At 50.6% G+C, this 25218-nt stretch overlaps 1 protein-coding gene across 1 annotated transcript in view; it reads left to right on the top strand.

The window, feature by feature from the left end:
- Positions 1-23707, top strand: part of NPAS1 (neuronal PAS domain protein 1) — a 28714-nt gene extending 5007 nt beyond the window's left edge. The window contains exons 3-11 of the mRNA XM_081961504.1: positions 3412-3473; positions 7426-7515; positions 14051-14213; positions 15487-15602; positions 15740-15936; positions 16673-16779; positions 17266-17413; positions 19930-20027; positions 21076-23707. Coding sequence (XP_081817630.1) covers positions 3412-3473; positions 7426-7515; positions 14051-14213; positions 15487-15602; positions 15740-15936; positions 16673-16779; positions 17266-17413; positions 19930-20027; positions 21076-22283 — 2189 coding nt within the window. The 3' untranslated portion in view covers positions 22284-23707. The remainder of the gene's footprint in view (positions 1-3411; positions 3474-7425; positions 7516-14050; positions 14214-15486; positions 15603-15739; positions 15937-16672; positions 16780-17265; positions 17414-19929; positions 20028-21075) is intronic.
- Positions 23708-25218: the final 1511 nt, after the last annotated feature.

Below are 25218 nucleotides of genomic sequence, written 5' to 3'. Positions count from 1 at the left end.
TCAGGAGATTCTCCTTTGGCCGTTTTGTGTCTCGTTGCAACAGGGATAAAAGTTGCATTTCATTGACGCACAAATTCATTGGCTTTGCACCCCAGTCATAAGAGGGGCAAAGGGGTGTTGACCCCCACCTGTAAGTCCCATGTATCCCGATGATGTCATGCAGATCTGCAATCTTTCCAAGATGACGTCATCAGGCAGGGTTAACATCCCAGGTGATTCCTCCCCTGGTTTTCCTTCCCTCTTGGCTTTTTTTTAGGGCTTCCTTGGCTGAAAAAAAAATGAGGAAAAAAAACAATAGGAAAGAAAAAAATCTCCTATTTTCCAAGTTAATTTTCCCCCTCTCTTCCTTCTTTCTTTCTGTCCTTCCTTCCTTTTTTCCTTCTCTTTTCCTCCTTTCCTCCCTTCCCCTCCTTTCTTTCTTCTTCTCTTTCCATTCTTTCCTCTCTTCCCCTTTCTTCCTTCCTTCCTTCCTTCCTTCCCTCCCTTTCTTCCTTTTTTTCTTCTTTCTTTCCTTTGCTTCCTTTCTTTTCTTTCCTTCTCTCCTCCCCTTTCTTTCTTCTTTTCTCTTTTCCTTCCTTCTTCTCTTCCCTTTGCTTCCTTTTCTCTCTCTCTTCTTCTTTCTTTTTTTTGGGTGGGGTGGGGTGAAATGCTGTTTTAGGGCTTTGAAAAGTTGGCAAGTTGCAAATCTGAAAAGAGGGTGGGTGGGGGGGCTAACAATACCCCCCCCCAGCTTCTGTCCCCTTCCCTTCCCCATAATGTGAGCAGCTTTCTAATTCTTGCATTAAATGCTTTTAATTATAGGAGCATTCTGTCTGACCTGTGGGGTTATTTTGAGAGAGGAAAAATGAAAGAATTAAAGAAAATGACAGAGGAAATTGCTGCAATTAGCGGAGCTCATATTGTTCCCGATTGTCTGTCAAGTCGGTCTCTGTTTGTTAGTTACAAGTAAATTTGTACAGATAACCGAGGCAGCCGTTGTGCACGGAGCCTCTGAAGCTGCCGCAACGATTTGAAAAAAGAGAGAGAGAGAAAGAAGAAAGAGGAAAAGGGGGAAAACATGATTTTTTATTTTTTCTTGCTTTTCTCCTTGGAAAATCAGTTTCCCAAAAGGACTGGGGTTCCTTCTACCCCATGTCTGTCCAATCAATTTTGCGGCCTAAAGCAAACAAGCCGTCTTCCCCATTTTTTTTTGGGGGGGTGGGGTGTTAGCCTCTGGGTCTGGTAACAGGTAGTTCTTGACTTAGGACCCCCGATTCAGCCCAAAATTTCCACTGCTAAGCGAGACAGTTGGGAAGCGAGTCTGGGGAAGCTTTTGTGCAAGGGAGCCTCATGTTTACGCCCTTTGGGGCCCCCGTTCTTAAGTGAGTCAATGAAGTTTGTTAAGAGCACCCACAAGTTCTGGAGGCAAGGAGTTCCCCTGATGAATTGTTCTCACAATTAAAGACGTTTTTCCTCCTTAGTTCCAGGTTGCTTCTCTCCTCGATTAGTTTCCATCCATTGTTTCTTGTTCGGGGGCTTTGGAGAATAGGGGGACCCCCCCCCTTCTTTTTTTCTCCTGGGACAGCCCCTCAAATATCGCTAGATGCTGTCGTGCCCCCTTAGTTTTTATCTTTGCGAGACCAGTTTCCTCAATTTTTCATTGTATGGTTTAGTTTCCAGCCCCTTCAATCACAGGACTGCCCAATCTTGGCAACTTTAGGACTTGTGGACTTCAACTCCCAGAAAGCTGGGGAAATCTGGGAGTTGAAGTCCACTAGTCTTAAAGTTGCCAAGATTGGACGTATCTGCTTTATCATTTTTGTCTCTCTTCTCTAACCTTTTCCAAAATCTTAACATCTTTTTGGTAGCCTGGCGACCAAAACCGGAGGCAGGATTTCAAGTGTGGACTCAACCACATAAAGACAAATGATTAATAAACAAAAAAAAAGAGAGAAATAAGAATTGAAACAGCCCACAGACTCTCTGCAACCTCTGAAGAAGAGGTGGTCGGGCTGTGGAAAAGTTTGGGAAGGCCGTTAGGAAAGCGCTGGGGGTGCCACCGTGGACCCCCCCCCCTGCAGCCCATTCAGCATTCCCCACACGTGTGGGTCCCTTCCAGCCCACCTTCCTTCCCCTTCTCGGTCCCCAGCCAGTTGGGGGGAGGGGGGCAGTGGGGCTGGAGGAAAGGTTAACCTAGGGGCTGGCCAGCTTTTCAGCTTGGCCGGAGCTCTTGTGAATGCTGGGCCTGATCAGTATTCTCCTCTCGTCTGGCAGGAATGCGCAGGACACAATGGCGCGTCCTGTCCCCCCCCCTTCCTCCCCCCTCCTGCTCTATCCTTGACTTCACCCAAATTCAGCGCCTTCCTTCGCCTCTGCCCCCCTCACACCCCCCCCCCGTGCTAAGTGAAGGTCCTGGCCAGAGACCCTCCCCTGTGGACACCAGCCAAAAGCACTGCTTATCTATCTATCTATCTATCTATCTATCTATCTATCTATCTATCTATCTATCTATCCATCCATCCATCCATCCATCCATCCATCCATCCATCCATCTATCTCTCTATTTAATCTATTCTATCTATCTATCCATTCCTCTCTCCCTCCTCCCTACCTCCCTCTCTCTCTCTCTCTAGCTCTCTATTTATCTATTTCTATTATCTATCCATCTATCTATCCATCCATCCATCCATCTATTGGCCTCCATTATCTATCTTGTTCAGCACCTCAGGGCAGAAGAAGAAACAATGGGTGGAAACTAATCAAGGAGAGAAGCAACTTAAAACTGAGGAGAAATTTCCTGACAGAACAATTAATCAGTGGAACAAACTTGCCTCCGGAACGCTCCAACATGGAGGTTTTAAAGAAGAGATTAGATAATGATTTGTCTGAAATAGTGTAGGTTTCCTGCCTAAACAGGGGTTGGACTAGAAGACCTCCAAGGCCCCTTCCAATTCTGCTATTGTATTGTATTGTATCTTTCTATCTATTCATCCACCCACCCACCCCCTACCTACCTACCTACCTACCTACCTCTAAAGTTGAAGTCTATCCATCTTAAAAGGGCAAAGATTAACAAACATTTGGTCTAGATCTAGATCCAGATCTGGGATCCCTGGGGGAGTCTGTGATCTGTTCTTTAAGATCCCCCAAAGCCTCTGAGCTGAGTTTGGAATCTCAGGGCTAATAATAAATAATAATAAATATTTATTTCTTAGCCGCACCGAAGGACTCGGGGCTACATTGGAGAATAAAAGCAGAGTAGAAATATAAATTGAAGGAATGAATGGACAGATATCAGAGGACCTTTGATTCCTCTTAGCCAGATCCTGCCTGAAGCACGGATGTCTCATGACCCCAAGAAGCCCACCGGGGGTGGGGGGGTTGCCACACTGGATCCTCCCGGCTAACCTTTTGATCTTGGTTTCTCTCCAGCGTCTGGTCGGAGGCTGCTAACGGAGCTCTTTGAAAAGCACTTAGGGGGCCACATCCTGCAGGTAAGCCCACGTTGTGTCGTCCACCTGGAGTTCACCAAGGTGCTTCCTACCACAACTTCCTTCCTTCCTTCCTTCCTTCCCCCTCCCTCCCTCCCTCTCTCCGTTTCTTCCTTCTCCTTCTTTCCTTCCCTCCAGCCCTCCCTCTGTCAAGAGTCTGACACCATCTTTAACCAATCAGTCATAACTGTGCAAATTGAGTTAAAAAATAAATTTAACTATAGGCAGGAATGGGAGTCTCCAGACCTTCTGCCTCTGTGCATGTCAAGTGTGCAAATTGTGAAGGCATGGCAGGAAAGCAAAGCAGTGGATCTGAGGCCTTGCTTCCCTCGTCTTCTGGTCCATTTCTGTGCCCCCCCCCCTGCCCCTCTCCAACCCAGCTTCCTCCGCCCACGGGCAACCAAGGCTGCCCTCCGGTCCCTCCCTCCCCATGAGCCCCCCCCCACCTCCTCCTCTCTCAAGACCCAGAAATTCTGCATTCAGGTGTTGCTCTGGGCTGGTTCAGCCATGGTGGGTTTGGGGTACCCCTCCCACCCTCGGAAGGAACCTAATTAGCCAGCGCTGGATGCAGCTGTGAGAGAGCGAGGAGGGGGTGGCAGGCGAGGGGACCAATTGAGTTAGGGGCCTCGACACAGAGGGAAACCGAGGCCTTAACCTGGTTTGGCTGCTTGGCCAGGTGGGAGCCCCTTCAGAAATACATTTCTTCCCAGGCTCCTGGTGTTGCCGGCCGCCTCCCCCAGCCCCTTTTCAGGAGCTAATGCAGATTTATGGGGAAGGAATTTGATTTGTCCCTCGGTGTGTGTCACCTGTGTGTAGGGGAAGATTGAGGGGGAACAGATGGTGGGCAGGAAACATTTGCCTTTCTCTTCCCACAAAAGACCCCTCCCCAATTATTACCAAAGGGGCTGGAAGCTCTTTGGGGTTTCTTTTCGCACTGCCGTTTTTCTGTTGGATCCTGGGGAGTGTGTGTGTGTGTGTGTGTGTGTGTGTGTGTGTCTTTTGCCAGCCCCTGAATTCGAACCCATTGCCAAGCCTTTGGAATGTAAATCATGTGACAGGGGGAACGCTGCGACGGTCGAAAGTGTGAAAAACGGCCATCAGTCACTTTTTCCAGTGCCGTTGTAAGTTCGGACGGTCACAAAAATGAACGGTTGTAAGTTGGAGGACTTAACCTGTGTTCTCGAACTGGTTTGGGGTGGACGAGACATTTTTTCTGGGTGTCTCTGCCAATTCTTGATTCCCAGAATTTTCTTTTAAAAAGGATATTGGAGGTTTTTCTGGGTACTTTTATCTGCCAGGCTTTGAAAGTAGGTTTCACGGACGTCTGTCTGTCCAGGGCCACGAGGGGGTCCTTTGCTTTATCACCCACCACCCAGTTTCTAGGGCAGGGGTCTCCAACTTTGGCAACTTTAAGCCTGGAGGACTTCAACTCCCAGAATTCCCCAGCCAGCTTTGAAGTCCGCCAGGCTTAAAGTTGCCAAAGTTGGGGACCCCTGCCCTAGGCAACGGGAGGGGGGGACCCCGACTCCCGGGCAACAGGTGCCATTGAGGAAAAGCTTTGGCACAGCCCCAGTGGAGTCGGGGAAGAGGAACGGCGGGGAAATTAATGTGCAGACGTGTTAATTACCGCTGACAGATAAAATTCTTCTCCCCTTTATCAAGTCAGCTCGGAGGTCACTGCTGCAGCAATTAAATGGTTGGCACTAAAGGACGTCGGGCACGTCTCGGGGGGGGGGGTTGTTGAGGAGAACAGAAAAGGGGGTGGGATCCCCAGGCTTCCCCCTCCCCTCCCATTTTATTAGGAGGGGATTGGGGGCTGCCCCACTGAAATGGGCCAGAGATGAGGAAGCAGGAGGGGGCTTGGTCTAGTCACGATTAAGGTACCAGCCTAGAAAGTGGGTGACCGGGAGTTCTAGTCCTGTCGTAGCCATGAAGGCTGGCTGGGTGATTTTGGGCCAACCCTTCCCTCTCAACAAAATCCACCTCACAGGGTTGTTGTTGTGGGAAAAATAGAAGAAGGAAGGTGCTTGGGATATGTTTGCTGCCTTAACTCACTTGCGAAAACAGCAAAGGCGAGAAATAATCAGATGATGATAGATGATAGATGATAGATAGATAGATAGATAGATAGATAGATAGATAGATAGATAGATAGATAGATAGATGATAGATAGATAGATGATAGATAGATTGATTTAGAGAGAGAGAGAGAAGATGGATGGATGGATGGATGGGTAGATAGGTAGGGTAGGTAGATAAGAGATAGATGATAGATAGGTAGGTAGGTAGGTAGGTAGGTAGGTAGGTAGATAGATAGATAGATAGATAGATAGATAGATAGATAGATAGATAGATTGATTGATTTAGAGAGAGAGAGAGAAGATGGATAAATGGATGGATGGATGGATGGGATAAGTAGATAGGTAGGAGAGAGAGAGAAGATGGATGGGTAGATAGGTAGGGTAGGTAGATAAGAGATTGATGATAGATGATAGATAGATAGATAGATAGATAGATAGATAGATAGATAGATAGATAGATAGATAGATGATAGATAGATAGATAGATTTAGAGAGAGAGAAGATGGATGGATGGATGGATGGATGGATGGATGGGATAGGTAGATAGGTAGGATAGGTAGATTATTTATACATATATATGTGCAGGTCTTGGTGTATTTGGGTCTTTTCCCATGTAAGATTGAGAGTACACGGGAAAAGACCCAAATACGCCAAGACCTGCATACCTGTACACGTGAAAATCTACAAAAACATAGATAGATAGATAGATGATAGATAGATAGATAGATAGATAGATGATAGATAGATAGATAGATAGATAGATAGATAGATAGATAGATAGATAGATAGATAGATAGATAGATAGATAGATAATCAACTGATTTTATTGCGTCAAAGACCCTTGCGAGATTATTTCCCCAAGAAAGTGATTGGTAGAAAAACTACCTTCTTCTGATCTCTCTGAAGTTTTGAACTCAGATCCCAGAGAATTGAATGAGCAATGCCCTCTGGTTCTGTGGTTATAGGTGACCCTTCAAAGCCAAGACACACCCCCACCCCATGTGTCGGGAGGGGTTTGTCTCTAAACTTGGAAAACCTCAGGCTCCGAGTTCAGGATGTCCCTCTTTCCTGCGCTGGGGCTGATTTTGTAACTTCCCCAACATACCTTGAGAAGAGGGGGGGAGGGGCGCTTTGCCTTGGGAGGGGGTGGCTCAGCTTCGGAGGGTTGATGAAGAACAGCCACATTTCCTGGCGTGGGGCATGAGTTGCCATGGTTAGATTCAAAGGCCCGTTTCAGGCTTCCTCCTTGGGCGCCCAAGAGAGCAGTTTCCTGCTTTCCGGAACAATTTTGGAAAGGTGTGTGTGTGTGTGTGTGATTATTCCTCCCCCTCCCCCATCTTCTCCCTTTGCAGTTTCTCTGGAAGTCTCCTTTCTAGAGGATCCCCAAGAAATTATTTTTATTTGAATCCAGCTTTATTGGCTTTCTCAAAGGGATCAAACACAGTCATGGGGAAAAGGAAAGAAAAGCAAGAGGAAAAAGAAGAATTAGAAGTGCAACGATGCTGTAACGGCCATAAAGGAAGATGTGCAGGTCCCAAGAGAAATGTGGCAGGAGTTTCAGACTCTTGCTGTATCCCATCTTCAAGGAACGTCTCTCTGCGCTTTGGGCTGTTTTGTGTGTGGCGTTTAGCCAGCCAACAACATCCAAAAAAACGTCTAAAAAGCCACACACAACTAGGCACAAATATAAAAAGCCACACACACACACACACAAAAGCCCAAAGCCCATTAAAGAGAGGGGGTGCCTGAAGGTGGAATCCATTAGAGTCTGCTAGGGAGAAGGAGGGAGTTGCATTGTCAGGGAGATTGTTTGTGTGTCCCCCCCCCACACACACACAACTACAGTTGAATTGTGTTCCTTTTCTCCCCTGCAGTCCCTGGATGGCTTCGTCTTCGCACTGAACCAAGAGGGGAAATTCCTCTACATCTCCGAGACGGTCTCTATTTACCTGGGCCTTTCACAGGTGGGTGTCGTGTGCGAGGGCAGGTCAGGCATTCCCCACCTCTTCTATAACCCCTCGAACGCTTCTGATCTGATATCTTCTCGCGCCCCTTACGAAAGTAAATAATTCAAAGAGGAGGGGAAGAAGAAAGGAGGAAGGAGAGGAGGAAAGGAGAAGGCAGAGAAGGGAGGCTGAGAAGATGGAAGGAGCAAGGTTGTTGCAAAATAAGAGCGAGGCATGGGGTGGGAAGAAAGTGACCCAAACTGTAGTCTATATATTTGTAAGAAAATAATAATAAAGATTAACGTTGAATAGATAAATGTTAAAAGGAATTATAAGAGTGTATATTTGTGAATGAATTTGAAAGACAAAAAAAAAAACTAAAAAAAAAAAACCCAAAAGTAAATAATTATAGGCACATCATTAGGTATATACACCATAATTGTGAAACTTCTAAACTCTCTCTCTCTCTCTCTCTCTCTCTCTCTCACACACACACACACACACACACACACACACACACACACTATTGTCTCGCACCCCCGGTTGGGGACCCCTGCCCTGCGCTAAATCATTTTCTCTAAGGCCGTCGTAACTTTGAACCGTTGTGCAATGAACAAGACCATGCTGCCCGTAGAAACCTTTGGCGAAGGCTGCTATGAGCTTGGTAGTTCCGGAGAACCTTTCCCGGAAAATGTTCCCGCGTGGCCACTCTCTCTCTCTCTCTCTTGACGCCCTTTCCGTGTCCTCGCTGGCCTCACCTGCTGAGCGCCCAGAACATCCGCCGTCTGGGTTTTTTTTCGGCGCGCCAGCCGCTCTGCCACATACATAATGAGCCACCGCAATTATCTCCCCTGGAAAAAGGACGCCAGTCAGGCAGCTTCGTCTGATAATTGATGATCAACGATCAGCCAGCTCCTTCCGAGCAGGAATGGATTGATCACCGGGGGGGGGACTGGGGGGATGGACGGACGACATTTGCTAAGGTTTATCCCCCCCTTTTTTTTTCTTGTGGGAGAAATTGAGGCAGAAAGACAGGGGGAGGGGAGAAAATTGTAGAAGTTCCCAACGCTCAGGAGAAACTCCCCCTCCTCAAATAAAAAAATATCTGCCTTGCAAATCAGTCCAGTGCCGGCAGTCGAGGTGGGGGGGGGGGTTGTCTGTTTGTGAGCCAGGCCCCCTCACCCATAAATCACCCTCTAGGCTGACTTTCAGATTTTAATCCCAGATTACGTCCAAATTCTGGGAAGGGGGCATTGTCTCCTCTCACATCTTCCCTGCTTCTTTTCATTCCTGCCCTTTCTTTCTTGTGCCTGTTTGAGCTTCAAAAGTCCCTCTTGTTTAAAAGGGCTGTTACAACTTCAGATGGTCGCTAAACGGAAGGACGGTCTGTGGTGCCACTCCTAACAGGCTGTCCTCGGTTTACAATAGCAACGGTACCCAAAATTTCTGCGGCTAAGTGAGAGGTTTGTTACGTGAGTTTCTCCTCATCGCGCAACCTTTCTCGCCAGGGTTGTTCAGTGAATCCCTGCCATTGTCATGTTAGTGACATGGTCGTTAAGTGAATCCGCTTTCTCCGCTGACTTGGCTTGTCAGAAAGTCGCCAAAGGGGATCACGTGCCCACAGGACACGGCAACTGGCATACGTACAAGGCAGTTGCCAAGCGTCTGATCACGCAACCCTGGGGAATGCCGCAATGGTTCCTGAGCGTGAAAAACGCGCACAACTCCCCTTTTCCAGTCCTGCTGTAACTTCAAATGGTCACTAAGTGAACTGTTGTAAGTCGAGGACTATCTGTGATTTTGGGGGGACATACAGATTACAGAAGAACAGAGTTGGAAGGGGCCTTAGAGGTCTTCTAGTCCAACCTCCTGCTCGATTAGGAGACCCAAGACCCGTGATGGTGAACCTATGGCACAGGTGGCACAGGTGGCACTTAGAGCAATATTTGCTGGCACGTCAGCCGTCAGCTCCAGTATGAATGCATGCAGCAGCCAGCTGATTTTCGGCCTTCCGGGGGGCCAGGGGCGGCTGTTTTTGCCCTCCCCAGGCTTCAGGAAAGCCTCCGGAACCTGGGGAGAGGCTGTGCGTCCTTGCGCGACGGTGGGGAGGATTGAATTGACGTGGGCACGCTGCCTGCACAATAATGCACGTGGGGACAATTTTGGCCCGCCATAAGAAAAAGTTTCGCCCTCCCTCCCCTGGGGAGTTCCACAGTGTGGACCCGTTAGGAGGGAAGCTGTGTTTATTCTGCAGGAATCAAAAATCAGGAATTTCGCATGTGACAATTTTTACTCGAAGCAGAAGGTTTCAGGATCTGCAGTTTCCGCTGTTGAAGAAACCGTTGAGGGTCCCAAAAGATCTTACCAGAAACCCCCTCCTCCCTTTTCTGCATCAAGTCATTTAGCTGCCCTTCCAATGTGCCAGTTCCTTTTCTTCCCAGCTTCTTTCTTTCCGTTCTATTCTTTCCTTTTCACCTTGAGAACAAGGCAAGAATGGGGGGCCGACGGGGCTGGGATTTGAATCTCGGCAGAAGAGGGGCCCACGTTGTTGGCGCCGACCAATCGCCGAAGGTGCCAGCTTCTCCGTCTGCGGGGAGACCCCCGGGGGGGGTGTCTTTCAACTCACCCACTTGCCTTAAGCAATTAGAGGGGGATGAAAAGGAGGACAGGGAGGGGCGGGGGGGGAAGGACGTGGGTTGTTTTTTCCCCCAGAAGCTGAGCTGCCTGCCTGGGCTGGCCCCCGGCCCAGATATGGCGCCTGACGTGTGAGTGACAGCTGTCTGCTTCCACAGGGCGCCTGGCAGAATATGCAGGGCACGAAGGAGGTGGCCGGAACTGTGGGTGAGTCACCAGGAGGATGTCTGGAGGACACACTGTCACTGGTCAAGGCCATCCGAATTCGTGACGTCCTCCCAGGGCTGCCTTGTTGGTGCTTCTCGGTTGGGGCGTTTCCAGCCCTTCCTTCAGGCTCAGCCATGAAACCGCGCCAGGATTCAGAGCTTCGGGTTGCCCCGTGCCCGCCGCAAGTGGCCCATGTTGCTTTTCCTCTGGGACACAGCCAGGGGAGGAAACATTTCCCATGTTTTCTTTGTGCGCTGCCTGAAGTTGCGCTGAGAGCGAGAGGGGCGGCCTCAAAATTGGATATAGGAACACATTTATGAAGTATAAATAAAAGGCAGCTTGGCCTAGCAGTTGAGGCATCAGGCCAGAAGGTGGGAGGCCGGGAGTTCAAGTGCCACCGTAGCCATGAAAGCCAGCTGGGTGACTTTGGGCCAATCCCCAGGAAGTGATTTCTAATCCCACCATAACTCTTAAAACCGGCTGCAAATTTACCTTTATCTCATCTCCAGGCGCCTTGCAACTGAGGTAGGGGGGAAATCAGGGTTCCTGCGCCTGGCCTGAGCAGCTCAGCCTGGCAGGCACCTCTCTCTTGCTGGAGCCCCCAGGGTGAGCGCCCACACTGGCCTTTTCAACTGCTTGTCTGCCAAGGCTTGCACGCCCGGAGCGAACCTCTGGCAAGGAGACGGCAGCCTTTGATCCCCGCCTTGAGTCGGGGAGGGGACGGGCCTTGCCTGGGTCCCTGGGAGGAAGGCAGAGGCGCCTGGTTTGTGTGGAGGGAGGGTGCAGAGGAGCCGGACACAGCTGAATGCCAGGGAAATAAAGGGCATTCTGCAATCCATGTCTTCCTGGCTGCCAGGCAACCTCACAATGCCAGGCTGGAGCCCGGCCATCTGGCCAACGGGCTCTTCCGTTTCCCCGCGCCCACCTTGCCAGGCGCCCTGGAGATGTCCTTTCCTCCAGCTCCCCTTTCTTCAGGCTTCCTGGCCGTTGGCATCCCCTCCCCGTCTTTCCCCTCCTTCCCAAAACTGCACTTCAAATTAAGACGTTTCAATTCCCCCTCCACCCCCCCCCCCCGGTTCTGATGCTTTCCGTTGTGTTAACGTGTTTCTTATGTTAAGCATATATGAAATCTCTAGCATACATACCTAGTGCTGCTTGAGCAGGGTCTGCAGGATTGGCTGGAGGCTGCCCAGCCTGTAACCTCCTGGGAGGGGGCTTCAGGGTACCCAAAGCAGAATTTGCAGTTTTCTTCCATGTATCATCAACCTTGTGATCTCTCCTCTGTCTGCTACGTATTCAAAACGGACAGTGATGGATAAATACTCTGTGTGTGTGTGCGCGTGTGCGTGTCTGTAGCATGTGAATGTGTTAGGTGTGGGTCGGTATATACCGTAATTTTTGGATTATAAGACGCACCTAAATTTAGGGGGGGGAAGGGTTTTGGCCTCTGCGCACCTCATTTTCAGCCCTTTTGGGGGGCCTTCTTTCTACCTGTTAAGTCTTCGATTTGTGACCGGTCCTAGGTCCTCGACTTACGACTAGCCGCAACTTACGTCTGACAGCCTGCAACTACCTATTTTCAAGGCTTTTCTCAGCCCGTTTTGAGGCTTTTTATGGCCATTTTTGGGGGGTTTTGTGGGCCGTTTTTGAGGTTTTTCTCAGCCTGTTTTCAAGGGTTTTCTTGGCCTTTTTTTAAGGCTTTTTTCGAGCCGTTTTTGAGGCTTTTTTGGGCTTTTTTGGGGGGGGGGAAAGGCTGAAAAAGGCATCAAAAACGGCCCGGAAAAAGCCTTGGAAATGGGCTGAAAAAAGCCCCCAAAACATGCCGTGCGAAGGCCAAAAACTGTCCGTTGCGTGGACGGGGCTTCAGCAATACTCGGTCTATAAGATGCACAGAAAACCTCACCCCCCTTTTGGGAGACCAAAAAGTGCGTCTGATAGTTTGACAAATAGAGTATTCTCTTTGGAGGTCAGGCAGCAGAATTTCATTTTTAATGTGGGCCTGTGAGCTCCCAGTTAAAAAAACACGACAGTGAAGGTTATCTTATCCATTTTATCTTTACGTTTTAATTGTGACACAGTTAGCCCTCCACTGACAAAGATTCACTTACTGACCGTTCAAAGTTACAATGGCACTTTGAAAAGGGACTTATGACCATTTCCCACACAAGCGTTGCGAACGTGAGCAAAATTTGGACGCTTGGCAACGGACTCAGATTTACGACGGTTGCAGAATGCCGTGTGTGTGTGTGTGTGTCACGCAATCCCCTTCTGACCAGTAAGAGGGGAAGCCGGATTCACTTAACAACCATGTGACTAACTTAACAACGGCAGGGATTTTGCTTAGCAACGGTGGCAAGAAACCTTGTAAAACGGGGCAAAACGGGGCAAAACGCACTTCACAAGAAAGATTTGGGGCTTGAATGTGGTCGTAAGTCGAGGACTACCTGTGCCTGTTTTGAATTGTGAGCTGCCCGGAATTGTTTGCTGAAATAGGTGGCTATAGAAACCAAACAAATAAATAAAGTAAATAAATATATAAATACATATTTTTGCAAATAAAATATGAATAAATCTTCTTGGCCCTTTGCTCTTTTCCCCAGCTGCAATTTTTCTTTTGCTCACCCAAAGGCTCTCACTCACGGTTTGCACCCGGGCTTCTTGCACTCGGATCTGTGCAGCTGGGAGGCCGATGCAGCGCCAGGCGCTGTGTGAAGTAGCCCCCTCCCTCCCTCCCTCCCTCCCCAGTTGTGTTTGTGGAGGTCACAATGGAAGTTGGGCAGGAAGACACAGCTGCCCTGCATTGAAAACCCTGCCAGCTGTTAGAAGCAGCCATGTCGGTTCTCCCCACCCAGAAACAAACCTCCCCCCCCCAGATGCTCCCCCTCTCACCCTTCTGACTTCTCCCTTTCTCTGGCTTTCTCAGTTCTCCTGGATGAGGAGTAGCTGGCGCATCTTTAATGAGGACTAGCTCCTTTGAATGCATGCGACCCTCAGCAGGGAAAGCCAATACTTCTGCATTATGATTTATCGATTCCCGTGCCCTGCCTTCATTGCCATGCAGGGGACGTGAGCCTGAGGCACTGGCCGTCTGGGAATCTGGGCCAGGGGTCTGCATCAAGGACCCGGCAGGGTCTCAAAGAAGGGGGGCGGGGCGGGAGGTTCCACACACACCACCAGGACTAACTTTGAATGTGACTTCCTTGTGCGGGGGAGTGGGGTGGCCTGGGAGCAGGACAGGACAGAGAAATGGGGCTGGGGGCGTTCTTTGCACCCCCTGGCAAGAGAGGGCCTCCTGAGATAAGGGGGACGAGGGGGATTGTGGGATACTGGCCGCACAGATGGGATGAGGAGCGTAATGGGGGGGGGGATTGCTTTGGTCTCGTAGATCATGGGATCCACCCCACCCCCAAGTAAATGATGGGCAGGGAGAAATTCCGAGAGAAGAATTTAATATTTCATTTAATTTGTTTTCCCAAGACTTATACACTTCCTTTTCTTTTTCTCTCCTTCCTTCCTTCCCTTCCTTCCTTCTTTACTTCCCTTCCTTTCCTTCTTTTCTTCCTCCCTTCCTTCTCCTTCCCTTCCCTTCCCTCCCTGCTTTAGATATTATGGGTTTACAGGTGGGAGGGGGAACCCATCCAGAGATCCAGAGCAACTGAAGGCCTGCTGACCGTCCCCCAGTTGACCTTTGAACCTCTCCTTGCTCTTCCAGGTGGAGCTGACTGGCAGCAGCATCTTTGACTACGTCCACCCCGGAGACCACCTAGAAGTGGCCGGTCAGCTGGGGCTGAAGGCTCCCCTGGGTCCCGGTCACCCCCACCGCCCCAAAGCCCCCCTCCTGGGCTCCTCTGCCTCGTCCGAGGGTCCTCAGTCAGGTACAGCCACTCTCGGATGGCTCAAGCAGGTTTGGAGGCCGTCCAGTTCATCTGTTGAGTCAGGAACACATGCTCAGAGATACCCTCTTCCTCCACTCCGGTCTGGAGAGGGCGCGGTTTATAAATTAAATAAAAGTAAAGTAAAGTAAAGTGGAGCTTCCTTAACAGAATTCCGATGAGCCTCGGCTGGCAGATCCCAAACGCTCCTTTTCCAGACCTCGTAACCTGGTTTGAGGGATGTATGCCACTCCTGCGTGGCTCAACCCAGCCGTGGCGACTTCCTTAAAACGCAGCTTGAATAAATCATGGTTTCCTTCTGGAGGGTTGTGGGCGCCCTTACTCCAGAGTAAGCCCCTTTGCGATGGTCTGAGGAGGAGTTGGGGGGCTCCCTGGGGTGCAGGAGCTGAGCCAGGCCTGGCCTTTCATTGTACCTGGGCTGGGGAGGGGGTCTCAGCTTCACCTCCCCGTCTTCCTAGCCCCCAGTGAAGGACGGGTAGGGGGAAAGAGAGGAAAACCTCTTGGGCCGCCTGCTCTCCTCCCCCGGATTGTTGCCGGCTGAGCTTTTATCCAGGGAACTTGTTAAAGATTTATACCAAGACGGCAACTGAAAGAGAATAGCAGATCAGGCAGCTGTCAAGGCTCAGTCTTCTAAAGGGGAAGGGGTCCTCCAGGAGATGGGCGAGGGTCTATCGCGTCTTGGTCCTTGGCCTGAATTGGGCAGCTTTGCCCCTCGGCCTGGAAGCATCTATGAGGCAGGAAGGAAAAGACATGTTTTCTCTCTCCCTAGTAGATCCAAGGAGAAGCCACGGAATCTAAATATTAGGTCTTCTCCTTCTCCTCCTCCTCCTATCTCTTTGTCTTGCTTCTTGTCCTCCTTTTCCTCCTTCTCCCTCTCCTCCTCCTTCTCCCTCTTCTTGTTCCTCTTCTCCTTGTCCTTCTTTTCCTTCTCCTCCTCTCTCTTCGTCTTCCTTCTCCTCCTCTTCCTCCTTCTCCCTCTTCGTCTTCCTCCTCCTCCTCCTCCTTATTCCTTATTAGCCAGCAACCTTAGTGCCATGTCGTTAGCGTGCAATGTTAAATTAAACTTAAAGTGGCCAAGTTTAGCCTACAGAAAAATAAATACAACTTTTATTGGTGTTTCTCTTTTCCTTGGTGGAGGGGGAGGAGGAGACAGTGAGGGAGATTCCTCTGAGGCTTTTCTCCCTGGTGACTCTTGGGGCACACATAGAAACTGTGATGCTCTTAACACACCCAAACACCCAGCCTTGCGCTTTAGATCTTCCTAGTTCCCGCGTTGCCGAAGGAGACGAAGGCCTGGAACGTTCCTTCTTTGTCCGTCTGAAGTCCACGTTGACCAAGAGAGGACTTCACATCAAGACTTCAGGCTATAAGGTAAAAGGTTACGGTTAGGGTTAAATGAACGCCGTTAAATGAATGGTCGTAAGTCGAGGACTACTTGGAGCGCCCTTTGGGGCAGGGCGTCTCTCCGCGGCCCCTGATCCTCTCTCTGCCCCTCTTTTGCCCTCCAGGTGATTCACGTCACAGGCCGCCTCCGTTCCCGACGTCCATCCTATCCCCACGCCCACTCGGTGCTGGGACGGGTGCTGGGACTTGTAGCGCTGGCCCACACCCTGCCCCCCTCCACCCTCAGCGAGGTGCGCATCGAGTGTCACATGTTCGTCTTCCGGGTCAACATGGACCTCCAGATCGTGTACTGTGAGAGCAGGTGGGTGAAAGGGACGGCCGGACGGTGGCCTGTCCAGTCTGAGAGGGCTGGACACTTGCAGGGACGACTTAAAGACTGGACGCAGAAGTGAAGCCCAGCAGAGCGCATGGCGTGTCCGGAACCCGACACGTTTGGGGATGGGTGCTAGCTGTGAATTGCAGGCTGACTCATACCTGGACTGGAACTGGCCCCCTAAGCCATGTTTTGTAGTCCATGACCAAGTTTGGTGACACCTGAGGAGCACATTTCCTCTCATGAGGGCGTGCTCTGCACATCATCAGGTAGACCTCACTGGCTTTGAGAGGGAGGGGAAGAACCTCAACCTCTCGTGGACCATGAAAGCTAGGAAGCAGAAGAGCCACCTTGTCTCCTGGAGTTGTGAGGGCTTCATCACCAGATGTTTTCAAATAAAGGTTGGGCGTCCATTTGTCTGGGCTGATGTGAGGACTCCTGACCCCTTCCGATCCTAAGACCCTCTGCCTGTCCACATACCCACCATCGGGTAGAAACCTTGCAGAACCTCAACTAGCTTGAGGTCAGTCCTCCTAGCCTTGGTGGACCCAAGATCTACCTTAACCGTAGATGGTGTCCTGCCGTTCCAAGAAGCCTGGAAGTCCTAGCTTTCCTTAGACGCCCCGTGGAGAAGACCACCACGTGGGTCATCTCCCCTTCGAGACCACCTGCAAGAGTTTCCACTCCCAACCAAAGGCCGTCTCCTTCTCCTTCTCTTCTCCAGGATCACCGACTACATGGACTTCTGTCCCTCGGAACTCGTGGGGAAGAGCTGCTATCGATTCATCCACGGAGAAGACGTGGAAGGCATCCAGCAAAGCCACCTGGACTGTACGTGGCCCCAAGAAGGGTGGGGGGGGAGTAGTGGAGAAGAAGAGGAGGAGGAGGAGGAGGAGGAGGAGAATTGTGGGGTCCTTTGTGCTCTCTAAGCTTCGTTGTTTTCTTGGGGACATTTCATTACCCAACTAGGGAACATCATCAGTGCTGATGAGGATGGGAGAATCCATCCTCTCCAGCAGCCAAATCCTAGATAAGCAGGGATTAACCCCAGACAAACAATCAAGCAGAAAGCAATACCCGAATGAAGGCACCACCAAGGGGGAAACCACAAGGACATTGACAGGACAATCTCACTGTATATATAAACAGGGCACAAGTTCTACCTTCCCTCGCGCCACTGACGTTCCCCAGTTGGGTCACGAAACGTCTGCAAGCCAACAGCCTGGCAGTTAAACACCTGCAGAAGTTTGAACCGAGCATGTGGCTGTTTTGAGTCTTGGCCAAGATGGACGCGGTTCTTTCTGTACCCCACTTTAGTGTTGAACAAGGGGCAGGTGGTCACCCGCTATTATCGCTGGCTGCAGAAGAACGGGGGCTTCGTCTGGGTCCAGTCCTGTGCCACCATCTCGGTCAACGTCAAGAATCCCTCCGAAAGGAACATGGTGTGGGTGAACTACATCCTCAGGTGAGTGTAAGAATTCGGATAGACCGGGGCCACTTTAAGACTTGTGGACTTCAACTCCCAGAATTCCCCGGCTGGGGAATTCTGGGAGTTGAAGTCCACAAGTCTTAAAGTCTTAAAGCTCAGCTGGCTGGGGAATTCTGGGAGTTGAAGTCCACAAGTCTTAAAGTCTTAAAGCTCAGCTGGCTGGGGAATTCTGGGAGTTGAAGTCCACAAGTCTTAAAGTCTTAAAGCTCAGCTGGCTGGGGAATTCTGGGAGTTGAAGTCCACAAGTCTTAAAGTGGCCGCAGTCCACTTTATCCACTGCCCAGGGAATAGCTGAAGCATTGGGTTGAGGAAGGTCTGTTCCTCATTGGGGCGGGGGGGGGGGGGGAGTATGTTTCCCTGACATTGCCTCCCTGGTCTACAGGCAATCCTCAACTTACAACTGTTCGTTTAGTGACCATTCAAAGTTACAACGGCACTAAAAAAGAGGGACATAACCGATTTTTCACAGCATCCCCCTAGCCAGGTGATCAAAATTCGGACGCTCGACAACTGACTCATACTTATGACCGTCGCAGTCTCTCCAGGTCAGGTGATCCCCCTTTAGGATCTTCCGACAATCAAATTTGACAGGAAAGCCAGATTCAGTTAGTGGCCATGTCGGTAACTTAAGAACTGACGGGATTACCTTCCCCCGCGGTGGCAAGAAAGGTCGCAAAACGTGGCAAAGCAACCCTTAATGACTGTCTTGCTTAGTAAAAGAAATGTGGGGCTCGATATTACAGTCGTCAGCCGAGGACTTCCTGTATTCCGTTGTTCTCCAGCGGGACAGAGGCAAAATTTGCTCCCCTATCTTTTTGCTTTTCCACCCGAAATTCCCTTCAAGCAGAAACTTAGCTCTGCAGGTATCCTCCCTGCTGGGCTAGATTTCTCCATTTGGGGATTTTGTTTAAAAAAGAAATACATACCATCACAATTCTGGATTCCCTCCACCTTTGGGGCTCTGGATCCTGCTCTGTCCTCACCCCAATTTTGCGCCCCCCCCCTCTCGGGCCCTCCCCACCCAGCTGGGCCCTTTAAACTGCCGATTCTCTCGATTCTGCTGAGCCTTTTTTTGCAGGGATAAAAGCCGGGCCATTCGGCCCAGATGGTTATTAATGGCTGCATTCTCTTTCTCCCCTCCGCATAAAGCCAGAGGAAGCATTCTTATGCTAATCCGGCAGGCAATTGCCGATACTAATGTATGATTTGTCAGGGTGATTAGTATTTTAGTTAATTAGAGCTGTAATTAGAGCCTAATTAACTTTCTTGCAGCAGCCCCCCTGCCTGCAAGCTCACTTGCCACCCTCTCCCCACAGCTGCCCCTAAAACTTTGCACAGGAGGGGGTGGGTGGGTGGGTGGGATTGTTGGGGGTCCCGTAGCCGTCCATGGGGGGGGGCTGCAGGAAGAGAGGGGCTTTCTTTGAGGAGGGTCCAAGATTTGGGGGTATAATACTAGCAAACAGGGCTGAGTGACAAATCCAAGCTGGTGGCCCCTCTGCTGGGGGCTTTGTAAATTCTCAGAATTCCCTTCCTCTTTCTTTCTTTCTTTCTTTCTTTCTTTCTTTCTTTCTTTCTTTCTTTCTTTCTTTCTTTCTTTCTCTTCCTTCCTTCTGTTTTTCTTCCTTCCTTCCTTCCCTCCCTTTTTTCCTTCCTTCCCTCCCTCCCTCCCTCCCTCCCTCCCTCCCTCTCTTTCTTTCTTTCTTTCTTCTTTCTTTCTTTCTTTCTTTCTTTCTTTCTTTCTCTTCCTTCTGTTTCTTTTTTCCTTCCTTTCTTCCCTCCCTCCCTTCCTCCCACTTTCTTTCTTATTCTTCCTCCCTCCCTCCGCTTCCCTTTTTCCTTTCTTCCTTCCTCTTCCTTCCTTCCTTCTGTTTCTTTCTTACTTCTTTCCTTCCTTCCCTCACTCACTTTTTCTTTCTCTTTCTTTTTTCCTTCCTTCCTTCCCTCCCCTTTTCACTTCCCTCCTTTTTCATTCATTCCTCCCTTTCTTTCTCTCTCTCTCTCTCTCTCTCTCTTTCTTTCTTTCTTTCTTTCTTTCTTTCTTTCTTTCCAAAGAGTTTGCGATTTTAATCTGTCTCTGTTTGTTCTTGGACAATGGAGCAACTGTGGCCCTCCACCACCCTTCCTGTCCCTTCCTTCTCCCGCTTCCGGCTGCAGCTGGCTGGCTGTCTCAGTCTCATTCAAGTGGGCTTTGCGTTGATCTTTTCTGATTCACAGGCGGGTGGAATGAGCGGTTATTTTAATCCTTTGCCTCTTGCTTTTGCAAATCAGGAGGCAATTTGCATTTCTTCCAGCCTGGGGCTGGGGGGGGGGGGCTGAAGGGGCTGTGCTGCCTCCAGTGGTGGACCGACCTTGGCAATGCAAGCAGGATCCCACAGGTCAATCCACATTGATTAGGTCAATGACCAGCAAGACTGACAAGAAGAAAATCACCCTGATGCCAATAAATACAATAATCACCCCCTGATGTTTATGTTTTTTGAAATGTTTTCCAGCAAGCCAGAATGCAAGAACGTCCCTCTGGATGTTTTCCAGGTTCCTGGCATCCCCGCCAGACAGACGGAAGCGCCCAGCGCAGGGACGGACTTCAAAGGTGAACCTCCTGGAAGGGGGGGCTGGGGGGGCTGCCACCTTTTGAGGGGGCCCTGCTGGGGGAAGAAGACTTCCAGTGGGGGGGGGAGACCAGTGATGGGAAACCATTTTGGCACCGAGTGCTCAAAACGGAAGATGCGTGCAGGAACATACATGTGCGCATGCCACAGTGCTGGAAACCTGAGGACCGGATGGCCGGTGCACACATGGCCATTTTTCAGGCTGTTTTCAGGCTGTTTTTCACGTCATTTTTAGGCCTTTTTTAAGACTGTTTTTGGCCTGAAAATGACCCGGAAAAGGGCCAGTTTGGGGGGCCGTTTTGAGGCCGTTTCCCAGTGCTCCAGCATCTGGGAAGACCAGCTGTGCATGTGCATGCTGGAATCAAGAAGAGCAGCTGGCAACGGCGCACGTGCCCACAGAGAGGGCTCTGCGTGCCACCTCTGGCAAGCGTGCCATGGGTTTGCCCTCACAGGTCTAGACGTAACCCAGTTCCTGCAACCATTCGTCCTGTGGTTTAGTTCCCAGCCCCTTCAATCACAGGAGTGTCCAATCTTGGCAATGACCTGTGGACTTCAACTCCCAGAATTCCCCAACTTTAAGACCTGTGGATTTCAACTTTCAAAGCAGGCTGGGGAATTCTGGGAGTTGAAGTCCACCAGTCTTAAAGTTGCCAAGACTGGATGGAAATTAAATCACCTAGTTTCTAGTTTCTGACTCCAAATCAGGAGTGTTTAAGCCTAGCAATGTTAAGATGGATGGACTTCAATTCCCAGAATTCCCCAGCCAGCCCCAGGGGAATTCTGGGAGTTGAAGTCCACCAGTCTTAAAGTTGCCATGATTGGACACCTCTGCTTTATTTTTGCTGATCTTCTCTGCACTCTAGAGTCTCAACATCTTTTTTGTGTCCTGGTCACCAAAACGGGACACCGGATACCAAGTGTGGTCTTACCAAAGTCCATACTTCCCTCTGGTTAACATCTGGTGCCAGGTAGATGGCTGGTTGGGACCTTCCTTATCTGGCTGACCCTCCCTGTGTTCCCCCTTTTCAGAGAGTGACCGGGGGAAGCCCTCGTGCCCAGCTGCCAAACCCCCAGGGACCCTGGCCCAGTCCTACCCCAGGAACGTGGCCGAAATGGGGCGGCACTGCCACCTGGTGGAGAGCAAGCCCAGTGGGCCTGAAACGAAATACCCAGAAGAGGAAGCATCGGAGGACGGCGCCAGCAGCGACGCAGAGACCCCTCCGAGGAAGAGGATCAAGCTGGAGTTCCCTCCGGAGAGCCCCCCGTCCAAGGGGAGGGAGCAGACCTCGCTGGCCAGCTCCGAGGACACCGACAGCAGCAGCGATTCAGAGCTGGAGATGGTCCCCCAGCAGTCGGGGACCTTGGCCAGGAAGGTGAACGGCTGCAAGACCGGCGGACGGAAGACCGTGGTCCCCGGCCGTCCCTGCACGTCAGAGTTCACCTCCGTCATCCAGACCCAAAAGGGCGCCTCCCTCAGAGCCAGCCCGGCCCTCAGCATCAAATCGGAGCAGGGGCTCCAGCCCAAAGCGGGGCTCTGGACCTGTCCGGGGGCGAAGGGCAGCCCTTTCCCTGTGAACAAAGCCCTCCGGCTGGAAAAGCCCCTAGTGAGACAGGCCTCCTCCTCCCACTTGTACGTCTCCATCCCCGACTCGGTGCTCACCCCGCCCGAGATGGACAGCGGCCTGGCCAAGGGGCCCTTCAGCGCCTCTCCCCGGGCGGCACCGTCTTCCTCGGGGGACACGCTCTCGCCTCCGCTCTCGGGCTCCCCCTGCGAGGACCGGGGCAGCGCCACACCTTTCACCCCGCTGATCTACCCGGCGGAGATGGACGTCCTGCAGAGGTTTCACACGAGCAACGTGGTCGTCCCTTTGATGCATCAGCTCGGCAATCCGCACCCCGGCTCCCCGGCCGGCTCCACGGGACTCTACACCACGAGCACCATTCGCTACGCCCCCGCGGACGTGACCCTGGCCATGCCCAGCAACATGCTGCCGCCTTCACACCACCCGCTCAGCCTGATGGACATCAGCAGTGCCGAGGCCAAGAGCTCCCGGGAGATCATGTACCATCACCTGCAGAGGCTCAACATGGTGGCCCCCTTTGGGAACTCGGCTAGCTTGGCCCAGATTTCCGGGGGAGCCTTTGCGGCCACTGACTCTTTGTTTTCCGCCCTGCCCTTCTCCGTGGCCAGTGGGGGGATCCACAGTGGGTCAGCTCTGGAACGCAAGGAGGATTAACGGCCATCGATGGTCCCTGATCAAATCGGTGTCCTCTTTGCCCACAGAACCGCGGTTGAGTCCTGCCTGGAGGAGAACGATCAGATCTCGAGATTGCTCGGTTTGGTGCTGGGGGGCTCACCGGCCTTCTCGAAGGGGGAAGAAACATTTAGTCCTGCAAGAAGCCGCTACCTACCTACGGACCTGCTCATCGCATCCCTTTCCCCGTTCTCGGCACGAAGGAGAGTGGGTGGTGGCCCATCGCCGTCTTCTGAAGATGGGTGCTTGAGCGAAATGGGGTGTCCGGTGGAGGATTTTGCTTGGAGAAACGTGGAGAATCTATCCAGGAAAAAAGACCCACGGACGTATTGAGGGGCACCTCCCACCCCCTTCTGTAGCTGTGCTCCTGCTGCTAGAACTTGAACTGATTTTAAAAACTCGGGGAAGGGGTTTGTCGGTGGTCAAATATAATCTGCATTTATGTGCCAATGAGAAGATGCCCACCGTTGCCCGCCATGCCCCTCCTCGATGTGCTTATTCCAGCCTATCACACCAGCAGTCCACTTCTTTTGCTCCCGTCGAATTAATCCTTGAAATATGCAATAGGGACAAATCCATATTAGGACCCTGCGGGGATCAATCAAAGCCACGAGATGGAAACTTGTGCGAATTGATGCTTGTAGGAACGTGGCCTCGTGGTCTTGCTGTGCACATCGGCAAACCTTTTCCAACTTGGATTTTGCGGATACGCTGACCTTGATCTTTGGGGGATGTGGGAATTTATCCCTGAAGGAAGAGGTGGGGAACTACGATCCTTGGATGACTTGTGGACTTCAACTCCCGGAATTCCTGAGCCAGCCACGCTGGGAGTTGAAGTCTGCAAGTCTAAAGGAGTCGCCGTTCCCCATCTTTGCTTTCAGGGTATTAGTTGGATGCCTTTGGGAGGTAGCCGATGGCGTGGCTCGACTCCTTACCTTCAGTTGTGATGGAAAGAGGCGCGCTCGTTCCTGCCAGGAATCTGGAGTGAGTGGTGAAATCACTTCTGAACCCATCTTAAGATGGAGTGAGCCAGGGGTGGGTGGGGGTGGCAGAGTCAAACATGCAGAACATGCCGTGTTCTCCGTGGTCAGCCACGAAGAAGCGGGACCAAAGGTCACGTTCCCGTGAAGCTGATTTATTCCTCATGCCTGTACCGAAGTAAATCGGAGCAGTAAATCGGAGCCAGATCAGGGTGACCAGAATTGAAAGGAGGATTTGGACCTGGATCATTTGTGAGGCTGTCAAGGATTCCAGGCTGATTCCTTTCTTGACTCCACCTCCAGGCTCTGCCTCTCTTTCTCCTACACCAGGGATGTCCAACCTAGGCAACGTTAAGACCTGTGGACTCCAACTCCCAGAATTCCCCAGGCGGCACACTTTAAGACTTGTGGAATGGCTGGCTGGGGAATTCTGGGAGTTGGAGTCCACAGGTCTTAACGTTACCCATTTAGGCACCCCTATTGTACACCCATCACCCAATGCGTGGGTGATGGATGTAGAGATGGTTTTCCCAGTGATATCAAATTAATCCTGAGCTATTAAAGTGTTCTTTTTAATTGTTTAATAACCGTTTGTTATTGGAATTGTTGTCCTAGCTATCCAGCAATTGAACGGGTGCAAAAATGCCACCTCTTTATTAAGAGCCCTCTTGAGGCCATCCGTTGGCACTTAGGTTGCCTTTTGGATCTGCCCATCCCCCAATTAAGGTACTTTTGTTCCCCTTTTTATGCAAAACCCCTCTTCAATCCTTTCCCCAATTCCTACGTTAAAGACCCAGCAGCAGATAAGAAGGGCTGGACCCCGTTCAAGCTGGCTTAGAAAAGGGGGTGAGTCAGGGCAAAGAGGGTGAAGATGGCACTGGAGCATCAGTTAAGAAAGAAAATGCTGTAATTTTAAGCACTTATTCAAAATAAACTGTGCCGGCAGTCCTCGACTTACGACCTTAGTGACTTTCGAAGTGGAAAAAGTGACTTTTTTTTTTGTACGTTTTTCACACTTACGACCATTGCAGCCTCCCCGTGGTCACGTGATCCAAATTCAGACCCTTGGCAACTGGCTCGTATTTATGATGGTTGCAGTGTCCCATTTTGTGACCTTCGGACAAACAAAGCCAGTGGGGAAGCCAGATTCGTTTTAACGACCATTTTACTAACTTAACCGCTGCAGTGATTCCCTTAACGATGGTGGCAAGGAAGTCGTAAAATGAGGCAAAGCTCACTCAACGCCTCGCTTAGCAACCAAAATTTCAGGCTGAATTGTGGTCGTAAGTTGAGGACTACCTGTTTGTGTCAGTGGGAAAGCCCACCGAAGATTGTAGCACTTGAATAATGTGAATTTTATCCCCCTCCTCCTATAACTCGTTGCTAAAGAACTTTGTGTGTCTGTGTTTTTTGTTTTCTTTCATTAATCTACTGTTCGCATCGGGAAGCTGAAGGGAGCTATAATTTCTTGTCGACATTTTGCAGCTTCTTTTGGCAATCCGGGACTCGAGAGAACATTACAAATAAACAAGAATTCTTTTCCTGCCTTCTAAAATGATTTCAGCAGACTGGGAAAGCTGTTTTGTCATGTGTCTTGTCTGGATTTTGTGCTTAACAGATTCCTCTTTTGGATTAATTAACCAAAGTAATCCTCCTGACCCTTAGTGATCAGCCAAGCGCCTCCTCCCCAGCCCCAAAGGTGCTTTTTTCAGGAGGCAACTGGACATTCTGTTTTTTGTTTTGTTTTTGAAGACGTTTTGCTTCTCATCCAAGAAGCTTCTTCAAAGAAAAACCCAGTTGTCTCTTGAAAAAGCACTTTGGGGGCAACCTGGAATGAAGGAGAATCTCCATATATTTCCTCCCCAGCTATCGGAAATTCCTGGATTCCTGAGGATTTAACCCAAAGAAGCCTCATTTTATGGAAACCTACAACTGAT

The sequence above is a fragment of the Natrix helvetica genome, assembly GCF_964273705.1.
Source record: "Natrix helvetica genome assembly, chromosome: 9".
NCBI lineage: Eukaryota > Metazoa > Chordata > Lepidosauria > Squamata > Natricidae > Natrix > Natrix helvetica.
The sequence above is the reverse complement of the archived record's forward strand: the minus strand, read 5'-3'. Positions and strand labels throughout refer to the sequence as shown.